Source organism: Lithobates pipiens, unplaced genomic scaffold (assembly GCF_037356315.1).
Source record: "Lithobates pipiens isolate NorthernLeopardFrog02 unplaced genomic scaffold, aLitPip1_a1.2 Scaffold_22, whole genome shotgun sequence".
NCBI classification, from domain to species: Eukaryota; Metazoa; Chordata; class Amphibia; order Anura; family Ranidae; genus Lithobates; species Lithobates pipiens.
The window spans coordinates 337,197,299-337,214,927 of record NW_027507784.1 but is presented as its reverse complement, the minus strand read 5'-3'; the positions used below and the strand labels follow the sequence as shown (position 1 = coordinate 337,214,927).

Sequence of the window (17,629 nt, the reverse complement as noted above, 5' to 3'; positions counted from 1 at the left end):
TTACAGATAGCTAAAAAGATCAGTGGTGTCGGTGGGAACTTATCCGAGAGGCAGAAATGGCCCAATGCTGAAGGAACCCCTAGCAACTTCTGGAGGAACCCTAGGGTTCCATAGAACCCTGGTTGAGAGACCCTGGTCTAGATGGATGGAGTTGTCGGAAGAGTTGTGGCAAGAGGTTCTTGATACTTATCTTACCACGGTCATACAGTACCTGACCGCGAGAAGGTGTTTCCAGCGCCATCCAATCGCGCTGGTTCTCGGCGGCAGGGCACTGTACATCTCGCGCTGACTGCAATAAGAAATTGTCACATTTTCCTATTGCAGCGAGCGTGAGAAAGAAGCGCCAATGTTGCCTCTCTAATAAAACCGGCATGGCTTCCCCTCCAGGGGCATACCCGGCTTTTTGGTCTGGTATGGATTTTAAGGGGAACCCCTACACTGAAAAAACGGCGTGGGGGTCCCCTAGAATCCATACATAGTTACATAGTTAGTAAGGTTGAATAAAGACATCAGTCCATCCAGTTCAACCTGAGTGAGTGTCTACAATTGTCCCTATCCCTGTACATTGCACACTCACATCGGTTCCTACACTCAAGGAGCCCACAATCCAAGGTCCCCATTCATATACTAGGGCCAATTTTAGACAGAAGCCACTTAACCTACCTGCATGTCTTTGGAGTGTGGGAGGAAACCGGAGTACCCGGAGGAAACCCACGCAGGCACAGGGAGAACATGCAAACTCCAGGCAGGTAGCGTCATGGTTGGGATTTGAACCAGTGACCCTTCTTACTGCTAGGCGAGAGTGCTACCCACTACACCACTGTGCCACCCTATACAAGACCCTTATCCGAGCCGGTCAGGAAAGGCCCCCCCCCCCCTGAACCGTACTAGGCCACATGCCCTCACCATGGGGGGGGGGGGGTGCTTCGGGGGAGGGGGCGCCCTGCAGGAGCCCGGCGGTGATCTCAACTGCCGAGCACCCGCATCGGCTCAGTGGGTGAGCAGGGGGCACACGCGCTCCCCTAGTGGCCACGGGGCGAAGTGATGTTACATAACGTTGTTTCGCCCAGCCGTGCCGTTCTGCTGCAGTACAACTGCGGCGGCTGCTCGGCAAGTGGTTAAAGTAGCGCAGTGTCGATTACCAAAAAATGCCCCGGTCATGAATGGGGTAACCGTAAAACCTTCCTGGAGCCGAGGTGGTAATATTAATTCATTCATAATTGCTTAAAATTGCGCTACTATTTTTGAACCCGTGTATCTTGTAGTTATCTGTCTACATGTGTGCAGCCATATTTGCTCATTGAATATTCAGTCCCTGGTTTGTTACATAATAGTTGTGCTTTTCTGCTCCTTCTCTCCATCAGTTGACTTGTCTAAGGCCGGGTTCACACATATGCGAATTGGATGTGGGTTTCCCCGCATTCAATTCGCATGACAGGCAAGTGTGACCGGTTTCCAATGGAGGCGGTTCACAGATATCCGTGGCCCGGGTTGAAAAAGGGTCTTGTGCGTGTTTGGGACCGGTTCGGGTGGGAATTCAGGCAAAAATGTGGACCTGAACCGGTGAACAGACACGCCCCGAACCCCAGACCTAACCCGCGGCCGCACATATGTGAACCCGGCCTAAAAGCTGGGTAGAGAACAGATGCCAAAAAAGTACACAGTGGCTGTACACCTGCCCCCGGCACTGGCCAGCCCGGTATGCCTTGGTCAAACCAAGGCTGCTTGCCTGAATGTTGGTTTCACAGCGAGGACATTTCTTGCAGTTCACGGTTATCCAAGTCTTGCTCTCCTGTTCTCGAATTTTTCTCAGGCGGCCTGCCTTCCCACGATTCCTCTTTGGACCTGGATTTATTGCACACACAAAGAAAAATGTCCTTTTACAAATAACAGGCATATAAAATTATGTATAAAAAAATGTACAATGCCTTAAAAAAAGTATTCATACCCCTTGAAATTCTCCTCATTTTGTCAGGTTACAACCAAAAACATGGATTGTATTTCACTGGGACTTTATGTGACAGACCAACACAAAGTGACACATAATTGTGAAGTAGAATTGGTACATAATTGTGAAGTACATAAATGGTTTTCAATATTTTTTTTTTTTAAATATGTGAAAAGTGTGGCGTGTGCGTTTGTATTCAGCCCCCTTTACTCTCCCAACTCACATCTAATGACACCAATTGCCTTCAGAAGTCACCTAATTCAAAAAAGTCCACCTGTGTGTGATTTAATCTCAGTATCAATACAGCTGTTCTGTGAAGCCCTCGGAGGTTTGTTAGAGAACATCAGTGAACAAAAAGCATCATGAAGGCCAAGGAACACACCAGACAGGTCAGGGATAAAGTGGTGGAGAAGTATAAAGCGCGGTTAGGTTATAAAAAATAAAAATTTAAAATCCCAAGCTTTGAACATCTCACGGAGTTCTGTTCAGTTGCGGTATCGTTTGATCCACTCAACGTCAGGTCCTGGCTTGTCGATGTTCAGAACAGTGGATTGGCTTTTTTTGGCTATTGTTTATGCCTTCTATCAATACTCGTTTGTGAGAATATACTTTGCTGTTTTATATTTGAATAAAGCTTTACTAGTGGTAATGCACTAGGTCGGTGCGCCCTCCTTTTCTTTCTTACTAGGGCTGTTACTGATTAAAATTTTCGTGTTCGATTAATAGATTTTTCTTTAATCGGTTAATCGACTAATTTCGATTAATTATAACACACATACAGATCCAACTGATCTTTTAGCTGATCTCCTTGCATTGCAACTCTGCATTAGCCAGTGGCAAATGTGGTATACACTCACTCACTATATACAATCACCCGACACTAGTTAGTTTCCACAATCCATGACCTAACTTCACAGTTTACACACATACATTTTAAATTCAAACTGTAGCACTGACGTAAGTATTTTTTTTTTATTAAACTTTAACAAAAACTTAGAAATGTTAGTTTAACTTTAATTAGAAAACGTATCTAGTATATTGACTGTCAGTCACTTTATAGTAGGCAATGTTAAAAACGGAGGTTATCAAATTTGCCTACACTTAGCTCACTGAATGATCCAAGTTAACCACATCCATATTTACCATCACTGTCCAGGCTGTCCGGTGACACCACGGACATCGACGTCACCGGACTCCTCCCCCCCTCCCTTCGTTAGCAGACGGAGGCACTTGGGGACGGGGGGAGAAGTCCAGTGACGTCGATGTTCATGACATCACCGAATCTCCGACAGAACTCCCTGAAGGCCCGGAAGCCGGCGGAGAGGTGAGTACCGATCAAAAGAATTTTGATCGATCAAAAAAATGAATGATTAATCCAGGAATTAATCTTTAATTTTCCCAGCCCTATTTTTTACAACTGCAAACCTACCAAGACATGGCCGTCCACCTAAACTGACCGGCCGGGCAAGGAGAACATTCATCAGAGAAGCAGTCAAGAGGTCCATGGTAACTCTGGAGGAGCTGCAGAGATCCACAGCTCAGGGGGGAGAATCTGTCCACAGGACAACTATTAGTCGTGCTCTCCACAAATCTGCCCTTTATAGAAGAGTGGCAAGAAGAAAGTCATAAGAAGCCCCATGGGCAGTTTGTGAGAAGCCATGTGGGGGACACAGCAAACATGTAGAAGAAGGTGATCTGGTCAGATGAGACCAAAATTGAACTTTTTGGCCTAAAAGCAAAACGCTGTGTGTGGCAGAAAACTAACACTGCACATCACCCTGAACACACCATTGAAGGGTTAATGATGTGTACAGTGTATGTTCTCCTCATATTATCTGAGTTTGACTTTGGGATAGGTTTACTGAATAGAAATGTTTAGGCGAATAGATTAGCATGGCTCGAGAACATTTTGACATGTACTCTGAACATTAGAGAGACAAGCCATATATCCACCTTCATGTGTGTGGGGGGAGGGGGGGGTACTATGCCTTTTTTTGTAGACACGGGAGTGACTCGGATGACTCTCTCCATGGACATGTATAATGGACCAAGAGAAAATGTTGAGCCTTCAATGGGAATAAACTCCTCATTTATCACCACTCTCTGAACTCGCCCTTGTAGCCAGTTTTCAATCCATGTACTCACCCTATGGTCCATGCCAACAGATCTTATTTTGTACAGTAAACGTTTATGGGGAACTGTGTTAAATGCTTTTGCAAAATCCAGATACACCACGTCTATGGGCCTTCCTTTATTTAGATGGCAACTCACCTCCTCATAGAAGGTTAGTAGATTGGTTTGGCAAGAACGGTTCTTCATGAATCCATGCTTATTACTGCTAATGATACCGTTCTCATTACTAAAATCTTGTATATAGTCCCTTATCATCCCCTCCAAGAGCTTGCATACTATTGATGTTAGGCTAACTGGTCTGTAATTCCCAGGGATGTATTTTGGGCCCTTTTTAAATATTGGTGCTACATTGGCTTTTCTCCAATCAGCTGGTACCATTCCAGTCAGAAAACTCTCAATAAAAATTGGGAACAATGTTGGGAACAATGGTCTGGCAATTACTTGACTGAGTTCCCTAAGTACACTTGGGTCTCAGTGATTTATTAATGTTAAATTTCCCAAGTCTAATTGTAATTCTGTCCTCTGTTAACCATGGAGGTGCTTCCTGCGATGTGTCATGAGGATAAACACCGCAATTTTGGTTACTAAAGCCCCCCCAATTCCCACATGAGGACTGAGGAGAAGAATAAATTCAATACCTTTGTCATCTCCCCATCCTTTGTAACCAGAGGATGTTTCCTCATTATTTATGGGGCCAATACGGTCTGTCCTCCCTTTTTTACTGTTTACATACTTAAAGAATTTCTTGGGATTTTTTTTTGCTCTCCTCTGCTATGTGTCTTTCATGTTCTATCTTAGCACCCTTACATTTCTTGTTGCATTCCTTATAAAGTCTGAATGCTGATGATGATCCGTCAACCTTGTATTTTTTGAAGGCCTTCTCCACTGATTTTATATGCATTTTTACATTGGAATTAAGCCATCCAGGACTTTGTTTGCTCGTTTAAATGTATCACCCAAAGGGATGCATTGACTAATGGCCTTATTTAATATGCTCTTAAAGCAAACCCATCTCTCCTCTGTGTTCTTTGTTCCTAAGATTTTAGCCCAATTTATGCCTTCTAGTAAGGTTCATAGTTTAGGGAAGTTGGCCCTTTTGAAATTCAGTGTCTTTGTATTCCCCTTATGTTTCCTATTTGTGTGATTTATACTGAAGCCAATTGACCTGTGATCAATGTTTCCTAAATTGCCCCGTATTTCCACATCCGTGATCAGGTCTGTATTGTTATTAATCAGTAGATCCAGTAACACTTTATTTCTAGTTTGAGCGTCTACCATCTGATCCATAAAATTGTCCTGCAAGACATTTAGGAACTGGCGAGTCTTAGATGAATGCGTAGTTCCTTCTGCCCAGTCTATGTCTGGATAATTAAAATCCCCCATTATGATAACACTTCCCATCCTTGCTGCTAATCCAACTTGTGATAGGTGATGTGTCTCCCCTTCCTCCCTCAGGTTAGGGGGCCTATAGCATACTCCCAGTATTAGCTTCATCCCTTTGGAGCTCTACCTATAAGGATTCCACCTTCTCCCTAGCTCCCTTTGTGATATAATCTCTCACATTCACTTGTACATTATACTTGATATATAAGCATACCCCTCCCCCTTTTTTACTCTCTCTATCCTTGCAATAAAGGGTATACCCTTGAATGGTTGCCAGCCAATCATGAGAGATGTTGAACCAGGTCTCTGGAATTCCCACAAAATCTAAATCCTCCTCATACAACAGTATCTCTAGTTCACCCATCTTGTCCACCAGGCTCCTGGCATTTGTGAACATGCCAAATAGTTTAGACCGGTCGCATATTATCCTTTTATTGTGTGTTCCGAGATTGCAACTAGGACTTGCTACTATACTTACCCTGGGTTTATGTGCTTTGGTCAACCTACCAATAATGCCCCCAATACTACCCTCTGGAATATGTCCGCACTGACTATCACTACCTCTGGACCCTCCCCCCCATCGCCTAGTTTAAAAACCCCTCTAACTTTTTGGCCATCTTCATTCCCAGCTGATTATATATTTATTACTCTCACTTAGCAGTAAGAAGGGTCGCTGGTTCGAATCCCAACCACGACACTACCTGCCTGGAGTTTGCATGTTCTCCCTGTGCCTGCGTGGGTTTCCTCCGGGTACTCTGGTTTCCTCCCACACTCCAAAGACATGCAGGTAGGATATGTGGCTTCTGTCCAAAATTGACCCTAGTGTATGAATGGGGACCTTGGATTGTGGGCTCCTTGAGGGTAGGGACCGATGTGAGTGTGCAATGTACAGGGATAGGGACAATTGTAGACACTCACTCAGGTTGAACTGGATGGACTGGTGTCTTTATTCAACCTTACTAACTATGAAACTATGTAACTATGGGGGGCATGTCTAAAATGGCCGACTGAGAGGACGCACATTGAGTGAGCTCCGGCTGAGTGTTCCGCTCTATTAACTTGATCCCTGCAACCTAGCTGCCCTGCTCGGTGTATTCCCGTAGGATCGCTCCCTGAAGGGGATGACCAAAGGACGGAGCTCTTCGAACACCCGGAGGAGCTCCGCAGTGGTTAAATCTAAGCCCCGGACTGACTTGGGCCCTCCTGCAGGCCCGCAGCCTCCCAAGCACATGACGTCTCAAACGGAGTGCCCGGACCCTGCCCTGATGGAGCAATCAAACTTCGCTGCACTTATGCAGGCGATAACGACTCGCCAAACTGCCCTGATGGGTAAGATAGAGTCGGTACAGCTAGATGTCGGCTTAATCCGCCGCGACATGGACACTTTTCGCGCCCGGCTGACGGAGGCAGAGCGCTGGGTGGGGGACGCGGAGGACACCCTGAGGGAGCACTCCGGTGCTATCCGCACGCTGCAGACCAGGGTTAAAAGCTTGGAAAGCAGAGCAGAAGACTCTGAGAACCGAAATCGGAGGAATAACCTCCGCATTGTGGGCCTGCCAGAGGGAGTGGAGGGTGCGGACCCCCAGGCCTTCACAGAACGGCTGCTGCGAGACCTCTTACCACGTGCGCAGTTTTCACCGTTCTTTGCAGTGGAGAGTGCACATAGACTGCCTGCTACCCGGGGAGCGCCGGGAGCTCCTCCACGCACATTCATCCTCCGCTTGCTGAATTATCGTGACCGGGACCAGGTCTTGCGGGAAGCGCGGAAGGCTGAGACCCTACAACATGCGGGCGCACGACTTATGATCTTTCCGGACTATTCCGTTGATACGCAGAAATTACGACGCTCTTTTGATCATGGTAAGTTGAACCTCCGGAACCGCCGCATTAAATACAGCATGATGTTCCCTGCCAGACTCAGAGTCCAAGATGGTGAGACGGTGCGGTTCTTTACATCCCCAGAGGATGCATCTCAATGGCTGGATTCGCTGCCCAGGGGCTGAAGTTGCTGCAAGCTACCTTGTGTCTCCTACATGTTACTGGTTGCACGTTGCACCAATTGCGGGTACTGACGGGGTTTCCTTGCAGTTGCCGCCACCTGGATGCAGGTACCTGTTGACTATTCCTCTTCTCCATGACCTACCTGCTGGACTGAGGGTGGGGGGTTCTTCGGGCATCAGGGAGGTTGAGGCATGGCACCGTTGAGGGAGACAAGGTACACAAGACTTTTCTATTCTTCCTTTTATTAATCTTTTTTTTATATACCTGCATAATTTTTTCTGTTTGGTTGGTAACAGTTTTTGTTTAAGCCTGTGTCCCCGACCGTCTATCCTGCTGTAGACTGAGCCGGATTCGGTGTGCTGACTGGAATCTCATGGAGCTGGGTTTTACACGCACCCCCATGGTTGATACCGGGAGGCTATGTTTTGGGTTAAAGACACACCGAAGTTTGGGGGGTGGTGTCAGGGAGGGGGGAGGTGGGAGGGACAGGGTTTTGGTCATGATCTTACTTTTCAGCGTATGGTTTATTTACTCATTATATGACATGTTTCAATGTTGTTTTCAGTATCTAGCAGATGGATTGTTACTCCTTTTGATACACTGGTGTCGAGGGGGGATCCGGTATAGGAGAGGTCCTGGGGTCCTTTTGGTAGGGGTAAGGGTAATTGGTATGTTTCAGGCAGTTATGTTCACTGACCCGCCATGGTACCGCTGAAGGTTCTCTCCTGGAATGTTAGGGGGATGAACTCTAAACACAAGAGGTTCTTGGTCTTTACATATATTAAGAAATATGCACCCCATCTCTGCATACTCCAGGAGACACATTTAGTGGGGAGTACGATACTGGCCCTCAAGAAACCCTGGGTGGGCTCATATTACCACGCTACCTACTCTACATATTCTAGAGGAGTTATGCCCCGTACACACGAGAGGACTTATGTCCGACAGACTTCCAAAGGAGTTCCGCCGGAATTCCGCCGGAGTTCTGACAGACTTTTCGGCCGAACGGACTTGGCCACACACGATCACACTAAACTCCGACGGATTCGAACGTGATGACGTACGACCCGACTCGAATAAGGAAGTTCATAGCCAGTAGCCAATAGCTGCCCTAGCGTCGGTTTTAGTCCGTCGGAGTAGCATACACACGAGCGTATTTTTCGACGGGGACCGGGTCCGGCGGAGTTCCGTCGGGAAAATTTGAAGCATGCTTCATTTCTAAAGTCCGTCAGACTTTTGCGAAGCTAAAGTCCGTTGCAGCCCACACACGATCGGATAGTCTGACGGACTCGGTCTGACGGACTTTGGATGTTGAAAAGTCCGCTCGTGTGTACGGGGCATTAGTGTTCTCGTGCATAAGTCCCTTAGCTTTACTCTCCCAGATCTTCATCTAGACCCGGGGGGTAGGTATGTAGCCCTACACGTGACATGTGAAGGCACGGAGGTGCTGCTTATTGTACTTTACACTCCCCCGGGGCTACTATGGAGCTCATGCATAGACTGACCCCAATTATGGCACTATACCCAGGGGCTGGGGTGCTGCTGGCTGGAGATTTTAATATGGCGCCTGCTCCTTCCATAGATAGATTACAGGCTGATGGTGCAGGGGACTCCCCCTTGCTGAGGTGAATGGGGATGTACGGGCTAACAGACATATGGAGATAGAAGTGTCCGGGTGTTAAACAATTCACGTGTCACTCTGCCACACATGCTACTTTCTCCAGAATAGATTTAATACTGGCTTCGGATATGTTGATCTCCCACACCCTTGGGATACAAATCCTGCCTAGAGGCATTTCGGATCATGCACCCCTGTTGCTACAGCTGGAGATGGGTCTCCCGCCTGGGCTTGCCTTGTGGAGGCTCTTGGGTTACTGGGTGACTGATGAACGGGTGGCCCCGGAAGTGGCGGTGGAGTTGGGAGCCTTCTGGGGACATAATAGAGGCACAGCGGGGCCGCCTATACTATGGGACACATATAAAGCCTATGTTAGAGGACAGTACCAAACGTCCATTGCTAGAGCTAGGAAGGATACCAGACTAGCATTGGAGGTGGCAGAGGGGCAGGCGTTGAGGCTTGAGTCTAGTTATGTACAGGAGGGAGATGAAGCAACCTATGCAGATCTCCTGCGGGCACATAGGGAAATCTCGCTGCTTCGCACCGAAGCCACCAGAAAAATACTTCTGAACCAATCGCAACGCATATTTGAGCAGGGTGAAAGGACAGGTCGGCTTCTGGCCTGGTTGGCCAAGGAGCGATCAAACGTTTCCCATATAGCGAATATCAGAGGGGAGCAAGGAGAGCTGATTTCCACTCCGCAGCTCATCAATGGTCGTTTTGCGCAATACTATCAAGCTTTGTACACGTCTAGAGCCACGTCCATCCCTGAGGCACTGGATGATTTTCTGGACCGTATGGCACTTCCAGCGCTCTCTGAGGTGGATCGTGTCAGACTGGATAGCCCCATTACGCTTAAGGAGGTACAGACGGCTGTGGCTGCACTCCAGTCAGCAAAGACCCCGGGCCTGGCTGGGATTCCCGCTGAGTTCTATAAGACCAACGCTGAACTGGTGGTGCCCCAGCTACATGCCCTGCTGCGGGAGGGAGAGCTACCGGCTACGATGTCTGAGGCAATCATTGTAGTAATTCCCAAACCCGGCAAGGACCCGAGTCTGTGCTCCACTTACCGCCCAATCTCACTACTCAACGTAGATGCCAAAATTGTCACTAAAATCCTAGCTACTCGACTCAATTCGGTCATTTTAACACTGATTCAGGGTGATCAAACGGGGTTTATGCCGGGCAAGGGTACTGACATAAACCTCAGACGTTTGTATACTCATATTTCCCTTGCTGCCGCTGAAGATTCACAAAAAGTCGTCGCCTCATTGGATGCCGAAAAGGCGTTCGACTCGGTTGAGTGGCAGTTCCTTTGGAAAGTCCTAGAGAGGTTTAACTTTGGACTCCAATTTATTTCCTGGGTTAAACTGCTCTATAGGAATCCCACTGCCAGAGTGCGCACCGACCGCCTACTGTCTGAGGGCTTCTCCTTGGGTAGGGGTACAAGGCAGGGATGCCCTCTTTCCCCGGGCCTGTTTGCACTTGCTATTGAACCCCTGGCGGTGCTTTTGCGCAACTCGGTGGAGGTGGGGGGGCTGTGGATGGGACCGGTGTGTGAAAAATTTTTGCTATATGCGGACGACACTCTCCTCTATCTTCCAGATGCGTCCTCGACATTGGAAACAGCCCTTAAGCTCATAGACGAATTTGGCTCCTTCTCAGGGGTGCGCGTCAACTGGGATAAGTCTTTACTGTTTCCCCTGTCACCCGCTCCCCTCGTTGTATCTGCCCATACCTCACTGCGGACTGTAGATACATTTTGCTATTTGGGAATAGAGGTTCAGAGGGAGTTCAGGGGGTATCTGACAGATAAAGTTTATCCAGTCCTACAGAACCTGATGGCTAAGTGCCAGGTGTGGAAAACTCTACCCCTCACACCGGTGGGGAGGGTCAATCTGCTCAAGATGACGTTTCTCCCGAAATTTCTATATGTCTTTCGTAATACCCCTGTCCCAATCCCAAATTCCTTTTTTAGGAAGGTAGATCAGGTGGTGAATACCTTCATATGGGCCGGGGCGACCCCAAGAATAGCGTAAACTACCTTCCAATTGGCCCTGTCCCTTGGGAGTCTAGCCCTTCCCTGCCTAAAAGAATACTATTGGGCAGCTATACTGGTCACGGTGCAGTGGTGGTTCAGGCAGTTCCGCTGTAACCCGTCTGTCAATTTGGAGGCGGCGATTTTGGGCTCCCATGCTGCGTTGAGTACCTTAGTATATAGAGGGCCGAAGGCTCACCCTGAGGTCACTACCCCTATGCGAACTACGCTTCGGGTTTGGGCTCAGGTTACGACTTGATTGAACCTGCCCGCCGCACTGTCACCACATACTCCACTGTGGGGAAATCCACGGTTGAAACATCTCAAATCGGTCCCGGACCCCGCCCTCTGGGCTAGATATGGTGTCACAACTCTGCAACAGATGATGCCTAGGGGCTCACTTATACCCTTTGATTCCCTTAGAGAAGAATATCAATTCCCCTCCAGAATGATTTTTCGCTACATACAACTACGCCATGCCCTAAGAGCACAATTTCCTGCAGGAGTAAGCCTGCACTCCCACAACGTCGAGAGATTTCTCATGGCCCAGGAGGCGGATCGTGTCCTCTCCTCTCTTTATCTTAGGATCTCGACGGGGTCGGCCAGGGGGGGACCTAGCCTCTTCCAGAAATGGCTGGAGGACCTCCCCACCCTGGCGACTGATGATTGGGAAGATGGGGCTACAACAATACTTGCCACTGATGATATCAGCTAAGGACAGGCACATACAGTTGAAATTTATTCACAGGGCGTATTATACCCCGCAACGCCTGTCTGTGGGATACTCAGATAGATGCCCGAAGTGTACCACTGAAGTGGGGTCTTTTATACATGTGGTGTGGGAGTGCCCGGTTATAAGACGATTTTGGAAGGTGTGGTGCGGGAGATCAACGAAGTTGGGGACCTCTCCGTGGGATTAGATCTGGTAGTTTTACTATTGGGCGTGTGTGACAGGATGGCGCCGAATATACATAAACAGCTGTTTGTGTTCTATACAGCATTTTATGCCAGAAAGACCATTCTTATGCAGTGGAAGAAATCGGACCCACCCAGTGTAACCCACTGGAAAGCCTTGATTGGTTCTGCCCTCCCACTGTATAAGCTTACCTATATGAGTCGTAAATGCCCTAAGAAGTTTACTAAGATCTGGGGATGTTGGGTGCAGGAGTGAGGCACAAGCCTGTCCGCTCTTGATGAGCTAGTCCTCGGGTTTATGGGCCCCCCGCCTTCACGGGCCCCTCCTTTCCTCACCCTGACCTAATGTAGAAGGTTGAGTATTAGATTGGGATCAAATGACCTGGACCTCTGCAGCAGCCAAACTAAAGAGTTGTCCCCTATGTATACTGGATTGGATGCGGTGCGGAAATGTTCCGCAGAATGTGACTGCTAAATCTGATTCTACGCTATACTCTATTGAACGGTTTTGCTCTGTTTCCCTTTTTTCTTTTTCCCCCTTTTTTTTTTTGTTGCTTTGTTTTTTTTTCTCTATTTAGTGCTTGTTACGTTGTATTTTATATTCTATATGTAAAAACACGCTGTGATGCATTGCTGTATCCGTTCAGAGACCAATAAAAACGTTTCTGTTAAAAAAAAAAACTATGTAACTATTTTCTAGCAAATGAATGCTGTTTTTTACCTGTAAACAAAAATGTTTTAGACTAGGCCTGGTCTTCAAATGGTTACTAGAACCCCGTAATCTGTTATACAGTGGCGTAACTAGAACCTTCAGGGCCCCGATGCAAGAAACCATGAAGGGCCCCCCCTAAACCCCAGCCAGGGCCTTTCCCTCCGAGTCCGGCGGTGGAACTCCAGGGCGTGGTCACAGGTATAACCTTTGTGAGCCCTGTAGTTCCACCACTGGCATCAGTAGTTTTTATTTTTTATTAGTTTTTTTTTCTCTGGCTGGGGAGAACAGACATCGGACTGAGCGGCAATGCATGGAGCAGGAGAGGGGTACTCTAAGGAGCCGGGTAGTCACCCTCCACCCACCCATGGTGCACTGGTACCCCTAGCTGCCTATGCTGCTGCCGGCCATATGTAGAGGGGGCTGCATGGGCCCCCTGCAGCACAGGGCCCAGTTGCGGTCGCGACGGCTGCACCCCCTATAGTTACGCCCCTGCTGTTATACCAAGTAATCTTGTGTATCACATGCTTTCAAGAAATTAAGTTACCTGGATCAGTAGGCTCTTCAGATGTAGGATCCATGGGTTCTGCTAAAAAAAGAGGTCAATGAGGCGAGTTAAAATCATAGGCTGTATGTAGATTACCTTAACTGAATGTACAAGAGCATAGAATGGATTTGGGAAAGGGAAGGGAGGACAATGACAAACAATAAACCGTAGGCCAGACCATGACAACCAGCATCCTACAACCAGCATGCTTCAGTTTTTTAAGCGTTGACTGTTTTTTTAATATAAACTAATAACTGAATTTGGACTCTTTTATCCTTGGTGCATGCCAGTTTTGTAACAAAGTAGCACATGAAGAGAAAAAGCACAAAATAGCACATGAAAAACAAAATAGCACATGAAGTGATTTCCAATCATTTCCATTTCCATTTCCATGACTTGACGTAGAAGAAATCAGCCCAACAGCAACAAACCTGATGGTCTTATTATTTGCACCTCAATATGATAATGAGAAAATGGACCAGAAATTTTAACATCTGACCACAGTAAGCCCCTGTACACACGGTCGGAGATTTCGACAACCAAATCCGTCGGATTTTCTCCGTCGGATTTTGTCCGTCGGATCTTGTCCAAAACTGTTGCATACACACGGTCGGACTAAGTTGTCGAAAAATCCGATCTTTCAGAACGTGATGACGTAATTTCGTTACGACGGGACTACATTCAGGCTAGTAGCCAATAGCTTTGATGTAGGAATTTGATCTGAGCATGCGTGGCACTTGGTCCGATCAAAATTATCTACACATGATCGGATTAGGTCCGACCGGCCCAGTTGGTCGGGAAATATTTCCAACATGTTGGAAAATTGGGTCCGACGGATATCAGTCCGATGCATACCACACACAGTCGGATTATCAGACGACACGGTCCGATAGGACACATTCCGACGGATTCTCCGACCGTGTGTACAAGGGCTAAGAGAACTGAAGCACGGTAAACTCAACTATAAGGATGAATAGGTAGAGGTAGAGACACAAAGTAGGACCCCAGCCTCACTTAAAGCCCTAGAATCCAGCACCACCAACACAAGAGAAGAACAAAACATATTAGAGAGAAGGTGGGACATTTGGGTGTAGACGTGGGAGTCAGGAGAGGATCTCTGCGTTAGTTAATGGCCATGTTGTGCATTACAAGGGTCATTTCACCTAGCTGGTGGCCAGGCTATGGTAAGATGAAAAAAAAAATAAAAAAAAAAATAAAACACAAAATCTTTGTTACAAATCCAGCGTAGACTTACATCCTTTACATTTGGAGAGTCCATGGTAGGTCATCATACAAAGTGTACAGAAAGCATACTGACAGCTTGTGCAAATACCCATTGTGCCACCTGGCTCTTGCATTACAGGAGTCTGACAACTCGGACGAGGGCAATAAACCACATCAGTCATCATCTCCAAAGTAGACTTCAAGAGGAGACGATCATAGCGGCTGAACAATTCTTCTCCAACCAGCTTCTTTACCTGCAAAAATACACAAATTTATATTTTTATGGATTTTAATGTCAATTGTTTTTGGTCTCCACATTCTCACTATTCAGAGAACAATAAATCCAGATTTTAGCTATGTGCTGTGTTGGGAGGAGATCTTGCTGCCTGTGCTCAGGTTGTGTACAGTGCAGGGATGGGAGATGGAGCTCTGCGGAGTGCCCTGTCAGTGGTGGTCCCTGTCCTCTGGCCTGCCAGCGGTGGCCCCTGTCCTCTGGCCTGCCAGCGCTGGCCTCTGCCCTGCCAGCAATGACCCCGGTCCTCTGCCTTGCCAACTGTGACCCTTGTCCTCTGCCCTGCCAGATATGACCCCTGTCCTCTGTACTGCTAGTAGTAACTTTTGTCCTGCCAGTGGTGACCCCTGTCCTTGGCTCAGCTGACCCCTGTACACTGCTCTGCTGACTCATGTCCTTCACCCTCATGTCCCCTATGCTTGGCTCTTCAAACACCTGTCTTTTGCCCTGATGACCCCTATCCTTGGCTCTGTTGACCCCTGTCCTTTGCCCTAATGACCCCTATCTTTGGCTCTGCTGCCCCCTGTACACTTCCCTGTTGACCCATGTCTTGCGCACTGCTGTCTTTTGCCCTGCTGACCCCTTTCCTCCACTCTGCTGACCCCTGTCTTCTGCCCTGCTGGCTCCTGTCCTCTGCCCTACTGACCCCCCAGTACACGACCCTACCGATTCCTGTACATTCTCCTGCAGATCTCTCATGCTTTGCCCTGCTGACCCACTGTACACTCACTGCCCTGCAATCTCCTGTATACAGCCTTACAATCTGCTGACCCTATCCTCCGCCCTGGTAACAGCACACGTGCAAACTAAGGCTTATTAGGCCACCCACCTGCAGTAGTTTACAAAGTGTGCTGAATTCTCCATTGCAGAGCTACTGAAGGAAGTTACAGGACACAGTACATGATACATGGACAGTTCTCTGTGCATCCATTGTGCTTGGCCATGTGACCAAAGAACACAGGGCCAAACAGAAGAGCCAAGTGGGTAAGCATCATTGCACCAGTTCTGCTACTTCTATTCAGCTCTACATCTTGCATCTCTCCACTCATTGGGTTTTAGCGACCGGCCTCAGCTCATAAGCCACCATGAATTGATGTCTATATGGTTAGCTAAATATGGAGCCACCATGAATTGATGTCTGCATGGTTAGCTAAATATGGAGCCACCATGAATTGATGTCTGCATGGTTCGCTAAATAAAATAAACATGTTACCTGGGCAGGTGTCGCGACTGACGTGCACTTGGGTTCTGGACAATTTAGGGCGTGGACTTGTCCATCTCTGATTTGAATTTCAAAATAGTCTCTAAGGCAGTTATCACAGTACACATGGCTGCAGTCCTTAAAATACGTACAATCACTGCCAAGCTTCTCAGAGAAGCAGATATCGCATAAGAACTGTTTGCTGTCAAAGCATTTCTTCTGTTGGCTCTCATCAAAGTCCAATATGTGTCTGATGAGGTCATACACCGATTGGACATCTTGAATAGCCCGTCTGTCAACCGCTTCCTCTTCAGGGGCAGCTGCAGCAATGCAGAGACTTGCTTCCTCTTCAGGGGCAGCTGCAGCAATGCAGAGACTTGCTTCCTCTTCAGGGGCAGCTGCAGCAAAGCAGAGACTTGCTTCCTCTTCAGGAGCAGCTGCAGCCATGCAGAGACTTGCTTCCTCTTCAGGGGCAGCTGCAGCAATGCAGAGACTTGCTTCCTCTTCAGGGGCAGCTGCAGCAATCCAGAGACTTGCTTCCTCTTCAGGAGCAGCTGCAGCAATCCAGAGACTTGCTTCCTCTTCAGGAGCAGCTGCAGCAATGCAGAGACTTGCTTCCTCTTCGACCTCCATCAAAGTGTGCATTCCATTATTGGTAAACTGAACTTCATAAGGTGATTTTATATTCAAGTAATCAAGGGTCTCTTCCTTCAGAAACTGCATCCAAGCAAACAAAACAACACTTCCTCTGTTCTCCTCCCAGAGATTGTCTAACCCCTGGCACAGAAGTGTAAGCTGAAATGTAGAGTTTGAAGGAGTTAGAATAATATAAAAATGGAGGTCACTTCAATATTTTATGTCACGCAGTATTTACGCAGCATTTTTTTAAAAACACCACAGTGTAAAACTGTAAATCCATTATTTCGAATGTAATAATGCTAAAAAGTCACAATATTGCAGATATGATCCAGCTTATAAACAAAGAAAAAAGTTCCCGTGAACCAATCCACATGGGTTGTAACCTCCGCGAGCGTCCTGAAGTCACAGACATGGACTCCACCCTATGCATTTCATCAGAATTGACCCCTGATGACGTTTTACATTATGTGGGCATTCTTTATCTATTCCACATGGTCATTGTGATGGAGAAATCATCCATGACATTAACCCCACTACCATAACAGGGGAGAGAGATTGGACCATTTTGTTTTATCATTGGGCTTGTGAACAGCGCCTTGTGACTTTTATAATTTGGAGTCTAAAGTTTCCGGTAAGGAGGCCATTTATATGGTTTCTGGTGGAGGTTCATCTGGGTGATTGGTACAGTATATTCATTTGCCTTATTCATTCACATTGGATATACATCACGTGAGTTTTGGATTTCGGATTATTGTTTTCTTCCCCATTATTATTATTATTATTATTATTATTGTACATGATTTATATAGCGCTTTACAATGTTCCCCATGGAGAACGGCACGAATTGTTTCACCATATAGACTTTTTTCCTTATTTTTAATTCTGAATGTTTAGCGTGGCAACGTTGGGGTTTTATTCAGTTATTTCACAATTTGTTCTATTGTGTTGTTCCCAGCAGCTCTTATGTTTCTACCTGCACAA

At 47.2% G+C, this 17,629-nt stretch overlaps 1 protein-coding gene across 4 annotated transcripts in view; it reads right to left on the bottom strand.

The window, feature by feature from the left end:
* The window catches only part of LOC143925086 (E3 ubiquitin-protein ligase RNF14-like), a 65,874-nt gene that overhangs the window by 14,273 nt on the left and 33,972 nt on the right, over positions 1-17,629 (bottom strand). For 3 of the 4 annotated variants that reach the window (XM_077449675.1, XM_077449674.1, XM_077449676.1), the window contains exons 4-7: positions 16,022-16,804; positions 14,548-14,770; positions 13,293-13,334; positions 1,730-1,845 (exon numbers count right to left, since the gene is read on the bottom strand). In XM_077449675.1, coding sequence (XP_077305801.1) covers positions 1,730-1,845; positions 13,293-13,334; positions 14,548-14,770; positions 16,022-16,804 — 1,164 coding nt within the window. Of the gene's footprint in view, positions 1-1,729; positions 1,846-13,292; positions 13,335-14,547; positions 14,771-16,021; positions 16,805-17,629 lie in introns of those variants that run through there. The other variant, XM_077449677.1, reaches the window with a different exon arrangement.